This window comes from Myzus persicae, unplaced genomic scaffold, assembly GCF_001856785.1.
Source record: "Myzus persicae strain clone G006 unplaced genomic scaffold, MPER_G0061.0, whole genome shotgun sequence".
NCBI lineage: Eukaryota > Metazoa > Arthropoda > Insecta > Hemiptera > Aphididae > Myzus > Myzus persicae.
The window spans coordinates 1088421-1103659 of NW_019101352.1; the positions used below are offsets into that span (position 1 = coordinate 1088421).

General features: G+C 28.3%; 1 protein-coding gene across 3 annotated transcripts in view; it reads right to left on the reverse strand.

Moving 5' to 3' along the window:
• Positions 1-961: 961 nt before the first annotated feature.
• The window catches only part of LOC111028728 (protein pinocchio), a 34698-nt gene continuing 20420 nt past the window's right edge, over positions 962-15239 (reverse strand). For 2 of the 3 annotated variants that reach the window (XM_022307466.1, XM_022307467.1), the window contains exons 3-5: positions 2995-3157; positions 1471-1600; positions 1279-1395 (exon numbers count right to left, since the gene is read on the reverse strand). In XM_022307466.1, the coding sequence (XP_022163158.1) occupies positions 1279-1395; positions 1471-1600; positions 2995-3157 (410 nt within the window). Of the gene's footprint in view, positions 1396-1470; positions 1601-2994; positions 3158-15239 lie in introns of all 3 variants that reach the window. The other variant, XM_022307468.1, reaches the window with a different exon arrangement.

Here is a 15239-nt window from a genome sequence, read left to right on the forward strand (position 1 = left end):
AGTTAAATTGAATGGATGGGGGGATTTATAATTTGTTTATAGGTACATTAATGAATACTCGTGCATGATTGATATAATACTATAGTCAGTTAAATGTAATATTATGATATTATCCGATAGGTATAAGTGGCTTATCTACTTGTCTCGCCTAATACTCGAAATTCGAATACGTAGGTAGTATAAAATACATTTATTAGTTAACGCAATTATTATTTTCAATTGTCATGTCATTTTTTTTATGTAGGCGACTCCACCATTTGTTGCAATTAAATACTGACAGTTTATTTTTTTAATTGATTAATTAAAAATATCTTCCTTTCCTTTCTTCTAAAAGTCTCAACTTTGTTGTTTGTGATTCATAGAATTAAAACGACTGCAGTAGACTTAATATTTGATTAGTTCTATGATGAAAATACAGTAAAAACGCGCAATATCCCTGCCACACCTCTGTAAATAAAGCTGCGCCAGTCATCTGTAGAAGATGTGACTACCTATTTGTTAAATTATATTTCTTACAATTCATAATCATTACTATACCACATAAAATAGCTAGGTACTCTCTTTATATTACCCATATTGTATTATGTAGATGCATTTTATAAAGTCACAAAAATTACGAGTTTACAAACACAGATTAATGATTTTTGTATAGGTACCTATACTTACCATAGTGTTAAAGCAAATGCCTTCACACTCGAAACGCATAAAAAAAAAGTTTTGATTGAAAAGTATTGACTTGGTTTCATGTATACAAAGAAAATATTATTAACTCGTCATAACGAACTAGAATTTAATTTGAAATGATAGGGAGTGCAGCAAACCATGATCGCATTGATCAGCCATCATACATCTAACTTCAGATCTTGCAGTGAGATGAAAACCACCACTAAATTTTAATCCGATTATATTTTACTTTGTGCTAATAGTTAATTGATAATAGTAACAATATAAATAACAAACATTTTTTTATCAAAATAAATATATATATTTATTACAGCTTAAGGTTTTTTCCAAAATTTCTGTCACGAATAATAGAAGGTAAATAATTTATATTGATTCGATGTACAATTTTCATAGAAAATTAATAGCAAATCATTATGTACATGGAAAAATCATTTTGAGAATTCATTTCATTCCAAAAACAAGTGTACGATCACCACGAGGAAATGACACCGAGTTACACTGAGTAAAATTACAATTATCAGAAAAGTGATGCACTTAAACTAAATTCTTAACAATAGGTACTCAGTTGTGTTTAAGATATGTATCTATCACGGCTCAAAAGGTAGCTTTAACTTTTTCGAGTCTATTACATATTTGATTGACATCACGATCCATTTCTTTACATTTTGAGGAACATTCTCCCATCCAGCTCGCCTCACCACTTCTATGAGACTATAAAATAAAAGTTAAACATGTATAAATTAATGCAATAAAATATAAATTGCATACATTTTTTTTAAAACTTACTTCTTCAAGATCACGTTTCCAAATATTTCGACAGTGTCCTGCACAAATAGGACACGGCCTCTCAAGGGAATATCCACCGCATTCTAAGCAATCTAATGATACGTGACGTTGCTCCCAGTTAACTCCACATCTAAAATCAATCAAAAATATGATTATACAGTAACCATTTGTTTACATTTTACAACAGAAATTGTTGATATCTAATATTGGGTGTCGGTGAACTATTTTAGTTATTTATTAATTTAAGGCTAAGGACTTCATCATGCCCTTAAAAACCTTAAAATATGCATTTATTTATGCCATAAGAAACCACTTAATATAGTATATACCCTTAAAATATGAGCAATTATTTAAATGTGCTGTTAAAATAGGTATGTCTTAATAACAGAAACATTTTGACAACGCTTTAAAATATTCAGAAATGTCGGAAAAATATTTTTATTGATACATTTATAAATTTATGTTGTATGTACCTACATTTATACACAATGTATAAAAATTAAATAAATAAATAAAATCTATATAAATCGATATTTATATCTTCAGACTCTGGATCTTCTGCTTGTCTAAATACAACACAACAATTCCGTATCTATTTTTTATCTATTTTTCTATAAATAATTTAATAAATACTAATTATACCACCCAAAATTAATAGTTGTATAAATGTATAACATTGTGTGATTAAAATTTATTTTTTTTATTTTTATTTATTATAGTTAAAATGTTTCAGCACAAGTATTTATTTTAAAATGAATAAAATCATATCAGTGGTTTATAATTTCAACAATAAATGTCCTGCAGACGAAGAAAACAGAGGAATTCTCTTTTAGCCTTTAAATACATATATTTTTTTTTTTACCAATTTAAGAAAAATTAAATTCTGATTTAAAAATATATATAAAATATGCTCTTAAAATAAGAATATAATAATAAAATATTCACTAACACTGAAAAAAGTAAAATAATTTGCAAAATATGTAAAAATATTACTGTGGACTCACTACTCAGGGTATTATGGAACAGATTCATATATTAGTTTATTACTAAGCTATATTTTGAATGAATATTAGAAAACAAACAAAGTCCTTTTAAGTTCCTAGGCTAGTTATTTTTAACTATATCAATATTATCATGATTAGATAAGTACCTATTCCTTTCATTGTACTTGTCATGGAAAAATAGGTATTAAATATATTATACGGCCGTAGTAACATTACAGGATAAAACTGTTTTAAATAGTATTAAAACATTGAAATTAATGCAAATTATGCATAGTATTATTAACATTTAATTTTAGTCGACGCTTTATGAATAAACATAATAACAACTATCAAAAATATCATAAAAAAGATGATATTTATAAATACATTCACAACCATCACGATGGCCTTTGAAAACAATATAATTGCACTGAACTTTGACATAATTTGGAATGTATATTAGTAAAATTATTTATAAAAATGTATTGGCTTAAGTGTCTAAAAAAATAAAAACTAGTTACAAATTAGTTGTACTACATACCGGAAACAATATTTGAAAACTTCTTTGAGCTCTTCTAGAGTTACTGCCTGCTCAAGATCACTGACTATATCCATGTTATCGAGCATTTTGTCATTAATGTTCATCAAGCTTTGGTTGTTCATAGTCTGGACACTAGTAACTGACATCTTGTTAGTATTCTCAACTAAAGTAAACAAAAACGATTGTTATGTTTTTTTTTTCATTATTTTCCTAACTGTATACATATAAATACTAGATATAAATTAAATGCTATATAATTAACTTTTATTTGTTTGTGAGCTTTGTTATGGTAGGTACGATATACCTAGTTATAATTTATTATGTTATGTTCTGATATACGACGCAAAACACTCAATATGTGCGTTGGTATTGTAATATACTTATATTTTAAACCGAGTCCGATTTTAATTTCGATAAATTAGAATAACACAACATAATATTTTTGATATACTGAATATAATAATAATTTGGGTTTACGAGGTCGTTGGTTGATATTTTTTTGTGCAGAACACAATGCATATACTATACTATTTCATACAATTATATAGGTATTATAAATGTATGTTTGTGCACTGTTTTGAATATTTGCACTTGAATGAAGTTTATTGATTTTATGACGAGTGATGAAGATATAATAATGATGTTAAATTTTTTGGGGAAGTTTTTTACTCGGTATTCTAGAATCTATAGAAAACCATACTTGGGATACCTAATTGTTTATACTCAAATCTTCGACAACCTTCAAGTCACATAATATTACCTACACAATTATTTTATTCAATCTCGACGTAATGTAAAAATATATCCCTTTATAAATTGCGCATTTGACATTATACCAATCTATGTATTGTGTAATCTAATTATTATTATAATATAATATCATTTAATGTACATAATATTTTATAAATTTATAAGGACAACTACTGGGTACAAAACAATAATGGGATGACATTCTATTTTGACCATTTACCCCGGAAAGCATTATAATCCTGAAAAACTGGTCAGCGTGGCCTTCATATTATTTTACATTCATAGACCGCTGTTAGCCCATACACGATAATGGCGTGTTAATAGGTAAATGGTAAAGCAATTAACAATGTTAGTTATTTGAAATTTGAATTCATATGATACGAAGGATAATTTTTTGTAGAATTAACGATTCTAAAGACTTAACCATTTTGGTAATACATAGTGATACTGATACTTGGTATATTATATTATAGTTTAAACCTTTACAACATTAAATGACATTATTAAATTTTCTGAACAACCGTGTTGGACAGAGATAAATCGTATACACCGATTAAACGAACCCTGTAACTTGTCATATAAAAAAGGACTGAGATGCAGTAGTTAAAAAGGATCTGAAAAACTGTTTATTTAGATCTCACTAACCACTAACCTAAGTGTTGTTGAATAGAAACGTAATATACATTTATAATATACTACTCATAACAAATTATTTTAAAGTATAAACTTGTTTATAGTTTTAGTCTTAAAGAATAATTAATCAATTTTTTAAGTACCCACCTAGATCGAAAAGTAATATATTTACAGTTTAGGTATATTATGTAAGTTATGAGTCTTAATAACAAAGAGTCTTAATATCTTTATAATCCAATATAAATTAATGGATCCTTACCATATTTTTAGAATAAAATTTAGTTTGTTCTGAAAATAAATTGAAATAATTTGGTCTTAATGTTCTTGAGATTTTAATAATACAATAATTATGTTATTGTCATTTGTCTTCTATACTTTTTCACACTTATTTAAGAATACACTTGTTAGTTGTTTTATATTAATAACAAACCGTAGTTAACTTATTCGCAATGGAATGCGCTAACGTTATAATATCAGTAATACTACCAACGACAGACCGTCATTGTAATATTTTTAATATTATTTATTTATTGGATTTATCTGTGGGTACATTGTTTTTAAATAGTTCAACATATATATTATGTTATTACTTATAACAAGCATTATTGGTACATTTCCTAAAATGTACGTAACTAACACAATAATTTCTGAATACATAGCATTTTTATAAATGTATTACATAATAATTTAGGAATTACATTTATTAACTACTTATGCCCTATATATTCGTATACCAATACGCACGTGTAATGCAATACCTATTTAATACAAGTATTTACTATCTAGGCACGTTAAACAATAAAGTGTAGAACATACTGATTTGTTTGGTTGGTGTATTTTAAAATATAATATGGCCCAATTTAAATATTTTACATTTCACATTCTCAAATTACTTAAAGTTTCATGGGCCTTGTTAAATAAGACATGATGCTTGCAATGGCTTCAGGTATATCCGTATTCCAGTGACCATGGACAGGCCGACACTGAACGTAACTACTTAATTACTAATTAGTAATAACTAATAAGTAAGTAATTGCATTAGGACATTTCCGCATTTCTAAAATCAAATGGAAATTGTTGGAATATTTTCTTTCAGTTTTTTGTAGTTGAATAGTAAGATAATCAAATGATAGAAAGCATTCATACAGCGTTTGATAACTTTAAGGTTCAAATCTCTTTTACAATTTGTTGAATTCAAGTCTTATTTGTGATTTTCTTCGAAGAAGTTAATTGTTAACGTATAGCATCAGGTAAAAAACATGCGGAAATTGAGATCACTTATTTAGACATGGTTTTATACTTTTATAAAGCTAAATAACCTTGGATATGCATAGTCTGGTTGGTGGTGTTAATGTACAACAACAATATAATATGCACGTGTCATCTTGTTTGGAAATTGTATACTTATGTACTGACGTATTGTTATTGTATATTTTACCCTGGCGTAATGTATGAAAATAAAATATAAATTTAACTAGGTGAGTATATAATTTTGTTTTTAGGTAGCTACGTATATCATAATGAATAACTATATTGATTTCAATCAACTCAGATGCCCCTGATAATTTACAGTGGTGTACCTATGTTTTAATATTTAATTTTATGTATATTAGTATAACATTATTTTCATAATAAAATATTCTATCATGACATTATAATTTATAAAATCAACGAAACAATAATGTTTACAAAGTTACAGCCTTACAGGTTAGGTACTTTATTTTGCGTTCATAATTTAAGCAAATTTCCTTAAAACTTAATTTTCTATAATAATTCTAAAATACTAGAAAAAGTCTTTTCCAAATTCTAAAAGTGTGAATAATGCGTGTTCCAATACGTTGTGACTGGGATGGATTTAATTAATAACTAATAGGTATACATTATATATACCTATATCCGGTAAATACATATTAATTGTAGAGTGACTAGGTTTTAAATCCGATCACATTATTATAAAATATTTCGTTCAACCTTAAAATGCAGTACTGTCTGGTTTATAATATAATCTATATAGATTATAGCTGTAGTATTATGTTTGTATTTTATGATGTTAAAAAACCCGTTCACGCTATGTTTCCTTATAACTCCTACCATTATAACAACTGCATATCTGGTTTTTCGTTATACCTACGTCTGAGGAATTCCCAGTATATTATTTATTATTATTATTATGGTTCGCAGTACATTTAAACATTTTGTCTGGTGGAATATCTGTAACTGGGAGTTACGGTATACAAAACTGGCCTTCTAAATCGATGTAATATTGCATGTATGGAGCAGCTGACTTCAAAATGTGTCGGAATGTGGGATTGATGACTTTTAAATGCATAATTAATTGCAGTCTCATACTCTCATTTCTCATTACACTCAAATTATTGAGTTATATTTTAGCATTAATTGCTTCATTACTTTGACTGTTCAAAAGATATTAAAGGTATTATGACAAATACTACAAATATACAGAATACCTATAGTTTTATTTATTTCAAGTTTTAATAAAACAATATTGAACGTTGCAGCATTTTACACAACTATACAATTTGAACCTACGTTTGTTCACATTGATACATTTTATTACTTATTTTGATTTACATTAGGCAAATTAAATTATTCGTCACTGATATAATATACCTTATTATTTTCAATAATCTAAGAGATTTATAAATTGAAATTTATTGTGAGTGTTGTAATCAACTTTAATAATAAAGTATAAGTATTGTGACGATTAAAATTAAAATTATAGGAAGTATAATATATTGGAAGGATATGTTATATTTATAATTTATACATTGTAACGCTGATGAGATATGCAAGGTTACGTTCTGAACTTGTTATATTGGGCTTGTAAATGTGAATTCCTCTAAAGTAGAGACATATTCTCTATAAATTTATACTAGTATATTTTGATGATTGTTATATTAGTCAATAGTCGTGTCATTGAGCGAAAAACATTCTTCGTTATTTTTTGGAATCAATGTCAAACCAAATTTTATACGATTTGACACGTTTGTTTGGGCAGAGGCCATTGCAAATATACGGTAGAAGCGTACTTTATTTTTTAGTCCATCAATTCGTACCAACTGGACAATATATTTGTGTCAAAATGTGTCTGCATTATATTTTTGCCTTGAAAAATACTAACATGTCTGTAGAATGCTTAAAAAGTTGAAAATTAATTTTATTTCTCATTTATTTTCAAAATTAATTCTATAACACGATCTACATAGAAAATAGTATTAACTGACACAACAATAATTTGTATGGTATCTAGTCAATACGCAAATAATGATAATAATATTCATTGTATATGCCATATTATACAATTTTTTTTCGATTTACATATTTTTATATCTCCTCTTTAATTGATTAACTGACGACACATTACGTGGTGCTACTGTTGTCTTATATTATGCTAATGAAACTGTTGATAGTTATATACCTACTTATACACGATGCTCGAGTTCATCGCGCATAACACATGTGTACATATTATACATTGCACAGCTGATACTTATTTTATCATTAATTACATTATTATTGTTTATTTCACTAGGTAACATAATGCATTTTACATCTGGTCGAAAATATGACTAGTTAGCAGTCTTGTAATATACATGGACAAAGTATTTTGAACATTTTTCTAAAGTATCTGTATTCAAAATAAAATACTAATATAAAAATATTATATATTTTTGCGGGTAGAAGTTTTCGTAGTTTATATATTTAATATTTTCAATTTAATCAAGTGGAATAAAAATAAATATTAAGAATATAATATATCAGTCGTATAATACACCTAATGATACATTTTGTTAAATTATGTAAAACATGAAACTGCCAAAAAAAAAAAAAATTCAGTCGATAAGGAAAAAATGTTATAAAAAATTTTGAAAGTATCTATAAATATTTTTGAAAGTATTTATAATCGTACTCAAATATTTTTTTTACTGAGCATTTATTAGATACTTTTATAAAAATAAGTATCTAAATAAACTTAAATACTTTCAAAAAGTATCTTTACAAGACTGCTATAGTTGGAAACCATAATAAATACAAAATTAAAAGTCAACACCATCTGATAAGTTTCAAATATTAACTAGGAACTGAATTATTACAATATAAGTACGCTATTTTAGAAAGTGCGTGATGAAATTGATTTGAATTGCATCGTATTTGGAACAAGACAAAGAATTCATAATGTAATATATGAGCGTTTACACATGAACAACTAGACCAAAACTAATTTGCTAATATACCTACTGTTATTTTAATATGCCCGTTATAAATTCTGTTAATGGTAGATTTCAATTTTTGAAAAATAACAATCACAGTTGTAGGTATGAGAATTAAGATTTGTTAAGACTATCAATTACCTATTATTTGTTTTCGGTTTGTTGATAAGATTTGATTACTTTAATAAACATCGGAGAAAGGTAATTGATGTTTATGTTTCACGTATATTAGCCATTAGGCGCTAATACAGCCTTGAAGCTAGAAATGTATTTCCTCGTATTATTAAGTATATTATTTTTTACTGCCTCTAAAGGCTCCAATAGGAAAGAATACTGAGTAGGACAACTATAAAATCGCATTTACCTATTCAATATGCCACTATGACTAAAGTTTATATAGTCGTGTACCGACCCCAACCTATAGTGTATTATTGATAATAATATGCATTGTATAATATACATAAAAACTACTATAAAAATTAAATTTTCTTTTTTTTTCAAAATTTAATCATAGCTATTTTATTTTTTAAACGTACTAATCTTATAATATATATGTATATACTTTATATACTATACTCAGAATTCACTAAATATAATCAATCAAGGTCTTTTTGCCATTTATTTTTACCACATATAAAATGATAAAAAGTTGTTTTTTCGACTGGAATAATATATTTTTTTAATATTACTACATATATTACGTATGATAGGTTGATGCGTATCAATCTATTCAATTAATGTACACGAATACAAGTTTAATAATATGATTTCTGCTTATTTAAATGATTATAATTACTTTTATCAATTGATTTAGTTTTGATAATATCTTAATGTAATTTTCAACACAAAATAGTAATGATACTTGAAGATTAAAATACATAGGTACTATTGATATATTATTATAACATAGGCGATGTGTTACAAAATAAAATTTAATTTGTAATTTTAAAATGTACCAACTACCAACAAATTAATACATATGTATGTAGTGCTAACCAGATAATATATATGTAGCATGGATATATGTTAGTATGTTACGACGAAATATCAAACAACTGTATAGGTAAGTCTAATAGGTATCATAAGAAATAAAAATAATTTCGTAAAAAATATATGTAAACTATAAAAATAGAAATATTTGAGCACTCGGATGCCAACTATTGCAGTCCACGTGATTGTATATGAATTATGAGTATGTGTTTACATAAATCTTAATGAAACGATTGCAATGGAAATCTTAAGCAAGGAATTGTTTACTCTAAATACTCGTATGTGTACAAATTATTATTTTAAGTTTTTTGGACACATCATAATTCATAATAATAGTATGTACATTACTATGGAATACTCACATTTAACTCCGAAACGAAAACAATGGACGAAATTTGACTACGACACTTTGTTTTTATTTTTAAATTTCAGTTGCCGCGCTGACGTGTCGACCAACGTGCCGCTTTAAAATTCTTAAAAATCGAAACGTTTTGTGTACTTCAGGCGACTGTCGTTGGCACTATAGATTATGTTATAATAATGAGTTATACCAAAAATATTACACGAACACGTTTTCGATTGTGCTGATATGATCGATCGACGCGTTGCTGTAGATATTATATTGTATAATATTATTATAGTAAATTAATACGCAATGTCGCGATTTATGGATAAGTACCGACCGGAAAAAGGAAAACTTAGGCGAAATAAGGCCGACAGGAGTGTTGAAAAACGATCGGTTGAACGATATTCTAACACTCTTCTTCGGATCTAATTAATTGTCGAACGAGACGACGTGAATTTATATCTGCGCGGTCAGACGGTCGTTGGCGTACTGAATAGTGAAATGTGAATAGTGAATACTTAAGTCTGGTTTGACGCGCCGTGTTGCCCGGGGATCGGCCTGTTGGCGCGTTCCCGCGACGGTTGACGATACCGAAAACGTCACGTCACGGAGATCGGGAGATACCATGACGTATCGGCGCCTCGTCGACTGAGCGCATGCGCGCAGCCAGTCTATAGGCACCATCGTACACAACCGTGGTAGCAGGCCCACCATAATAAAATACCGGACTCGGATAAAACCGAAGTTTATAGTCGTCAGTTCCGGGAAAAGTACATTATCTTTCGATGACCTTCATGTCCTGGTGGATCGTCCGTTGTCGTGTTGTACGCGTCTATCATTGAATATCAGTAGATTGTTATTGTGCGGATCGTGTGTAAAATCTAAAATGGTAATCGCACTACCAGACTATACTACGGATCGTAGTATCGTAATATCTACGAACGACAATTCGTTTATGTGTATGAATAAATAGGAGGGACCTGAGAGTAAAATAATATTAAGTAATACCTAACCTATAGCCCTTCTTCTTCCTACACAGTGGCTGGAAATTTCAAGAAAATATTTTTAAAATATACTATGTAGGTTTAAGCACAGGTAACAGAGGCAACATTTGGAGGGATAGGGAGCCAGGGTGTGTGGTTGTGCCCCTTACATTTCAAGTGGTTTCAACTGACATGCTGACCATATATGTATTAAATGCTTGATTATTAGATTCCCTGCAATCTGCACAGGGACGGATCCAGGGGGAGGGCTAGAGGCCTAGCCCCCAGATGTATTATTTCTCAATTTTTTTTAATAATTCTACAGATCCTGATAATACCTACTATACTTCAAATTACATGTATGTCTGATAATATACTAGCTGCCCCGTCACAGCTTTGTCCGCGTATTATATAACTATATAAAAAACTCCCCTTTTACGGAAGTAAACTTTTAGAGGTCTAATTTTGAAAAATCCTTTCAAAAAAAAAAATAATATTTACAAATGATTCTATACACATATTGTTATTAAAAATTAATTCTATAGTTATAATTATAATTTGTATAGTTAATTATTTTGATTGTGTACACGTCGATGAGCGACTATAAGTGTAACTCAGCCGACAGCCACCTTGTCAGGCGATGTACTAAAATTCCATTTGAACATTTGAAGCATTCTTAAACCAGATCTGCCCGATTAACCAATGGTAACCAAAAAATTAAAAAAAAACCAAGTTCTACTAAAAAATTGAGAAAGTTGAGCGGAAAATTAGTTATTAATTAAAAAAGACATTCGAATTGTATACCTATACACATATTATATGGCAAGGCGGCCCGCGGGTGATTTAAGTTTCTTTAAAATTTTAAGCGTGATTGCTTAAGCTAACCTGATGAACAAACACTCATCAAAAAAATTAACCTTCCGATTGATTCTACTGTGAAATGAACACCAAGAAATTATACATTTTAACCGTTTTATATCATAGATATAAGATGGATGGAACTGTTTTAAATGATAAGTTATAAGCGTGATGCCTCGACTAAGGGAAATAGGGATTTATTTTTATATACCTAGATAGATATAGATAGATTGTAAAATTTTACTTGTCGGAACAATTCATATTTACACTCCGATCAAACACTTAGTTAGACGGACAAAAAGTTATGGTTGCATGTCACTATGGAAACCTACAGCTAGGTCACCGTGCTGTAAAATATATGTATAGATATACAATTTATTTTTACCCATTTCAACCCTTTAAAATCGAAAATGTGAAAATCGGGCGAGGTGGTGACACTTAGGAAGGTATTTGGAACAATTCTGTGAAAACAAATTGGAAAAAAGTTAAATAGCGTCGTCACAAAATTAGTACATAAAAAAGGCCTGTTTTTATATGTATATAAGGATTATTATACACTTATAAGTATCATTCTGGGGTGCACAAACTAAGATAGTACTATCTTAGTTCATCGTGGACAGTCATTCCAATATTATAATTTTACATTAACAAAAAATTGTACCCCTCTCTCCTAGTTCTTTGCCCTAGATGGCTGGATCCATGCCTGAATCTGCATATTATGAATAACTATCAATTAAATTTCATAATAGTATGCAGAGTTCTGTAAAAACAATACTAAGCATCTTATCCTACTCTATTTTTTTCTTTAATAATGAATTCATTAAAATTCTGATTTTCTGAAATTTTCAAATCATCGCGATTTTAGCCCTCATATTTTCCAAACCTATTGTCATTATTACACACAGTTAAAAGAAATACTGATTAAATTTGGATTTAGTTACATCAATGTTTTCAAAAAAATAATCTGATTGAAATATAGTTGAAGAAAAGGGTGATTCTCACATAACAAATAAAAATTGGTGTTGTGATGTCGTATGCGATCTACCAAAACAAAACAATTGATCTAAGAAATCAACAAAAGCATGAATGTATGATACATTTATCACTGTCCTATGTTATAGTATTATACAGTAGGTATATACTTTTATGATTTAATTAGTAATTCAATTTATAAGATAATAAATAATAATTAATTATATAGAGCACAGGGGTCTGGTATGGCAAATTGTATTCATTCAGCATTTTGATGTATCGTCTTAATGATATCCGTTAAATTTTTAAAGTGTTGCTTATATGAAAATGAAAATCACACCAATCGACGAAATTACGGTTCACGAGTTCAAGCTTTTAAGGGCCATGCCCCATGAGTATTTGTTGGCACCACAATGTACTTTTGGAACTGAAATGTTTCATAATTGAAAAACAGGATAGATAAAATAACAATTTTGCAAATAATTATTCAAAATTTTAAAAAGAAGTTGAACAGAGAACAAAAATACTAGGGATGGCTTCAGAGACATGATTGGGAGGGGGGCTAAGTAACCATTTTCAGAAAACTTTCCATATTAGTGATTGTTTTTTGTAATTTTGTTTTTGACAATATACAAATTTTTAGAAGTACGGGCTAAGAAGGGTGCAGCCTTAGCTCCCTGGAGCTGTGACCCCTAGAACCTCCTGGACAATTCATAGTAATCTTTGGATGACATACACTGATACACCACATTTAACGAACACGGATTATTATGAATTATTTTGTAGAATTAAATCATCTTTTTTAGGCCTTTTAGGCGTTGTAGCTAATTTATTTGGCGCCTCTTCTGGGGTTATTGTGGAACGTTTCTATAAAATCATAATTTAAAATGTTCATATTTATTCAAGATGGTTGAGGGAGGATGATATACCATTTTGATCGCCACTTCTCATACTGAGAATTCGCCAACTACGACCCGCAAAAAAATTAAATACAAATTAAAAAATGTATGGTGTGTATACAATAAAAAAGGCAATTAAATATTCTATTAACTTAAGTCTTAAAGGAATAATTCGTTTATTCTGTTTTCCCATTTCAAGTTGAAGTGTTAAAAAAAGAAATTTGGAAAATATTTAGCAAATGTATTTGTGCGAATGGTCTAGAATTTCTATCATTATTATAATATTATCCGTTATCCGGATATAATGATATTCGTTCAATCCTAAAACCCATTTTTGTAATTCATACATCTCTCCAGACACTCTCTAAGGCCCAACAAGTGGAATAATAAAACCAAATGGTAATACTGTAATAGGAAATGTCATGATCGATAAATCAATCATAATTAAATACCGGTCGATAACATTGACTAAACTTATCAGTCAATAATGAAAATATATAACAATTATCAATTACCAACAATATGACTGGTGTCCTCCGGCATTACTAAAATCGTCTACAGTCATTACCTACATTGACGAAATTTCTGATGTTGATGATAATATTTATGTTATAACAGTTATAGTTGTAATATAGTTATATTAATATAGTTACTATATTACAATATACAATTTGTTACACTGAGTGTCCATAATATATTATGTGTACACGTACACGTGAAATGTGAATGGTATTATTTACAGTATATGTATACACAAAACGCTTTGATGTTAAACATTGAAGACTTCTAAAGGTTTTTAATAAGCAAAGTTATAATTTATAAACCATGATTTAAAATAGGTACCACCTACTAAAATGTTTTAAATTTTAAGTTGGGACGATGTAACTATTCTGTTGGAGCGCTAACAGTTTAAATGACCAATTTATGAGAGCCGATAACAATTATAAATACTACTACTATATTCAATATTCATATGCTAATTTATGCGTACTATGTTCTGCTATAATACAAAATTGCATAATATGTATCGAACACCTATTGCGTGGCCAAAATAAAACTATACTGATCATTACATGACATTGGTATGTTACATCCTTCTAGGAGTCAATTAAAAACCATAATATTTCCAACAAAAAGCAATATAATTATTGAGAGCAAAGTATGTAATAATTACTAACTATACAATTACATACATATAGGTGTATACACGTATATAACTAGTCTTCTTATTCCACTTCTACAAATTTACCGAGTTTTCAATTATTAAATGTCAATGACACTTAAGATACCGAATTTAAATTAAAATTATTATTTCAGTATTTTTAAAATTTTTTTTTCTTATTAATTAAACAGAGGAATGTATAATGATATGCATATATTTTAAGTTTTTTAACACAATTTTGTTGTAGTAATAATATAAATTTCTATAATACGTCGTAGTTACATTAGAATTCATCTTTATAAATAAAATTGTTTGAAATTTATAATTATGATTTCGAATTTTGAACGTCAAAATAAAGCCTATTGCAAACGTAAACGCGCCTGAGACGATCGTCAATAAATTGAACAGTAAATTGTTCGT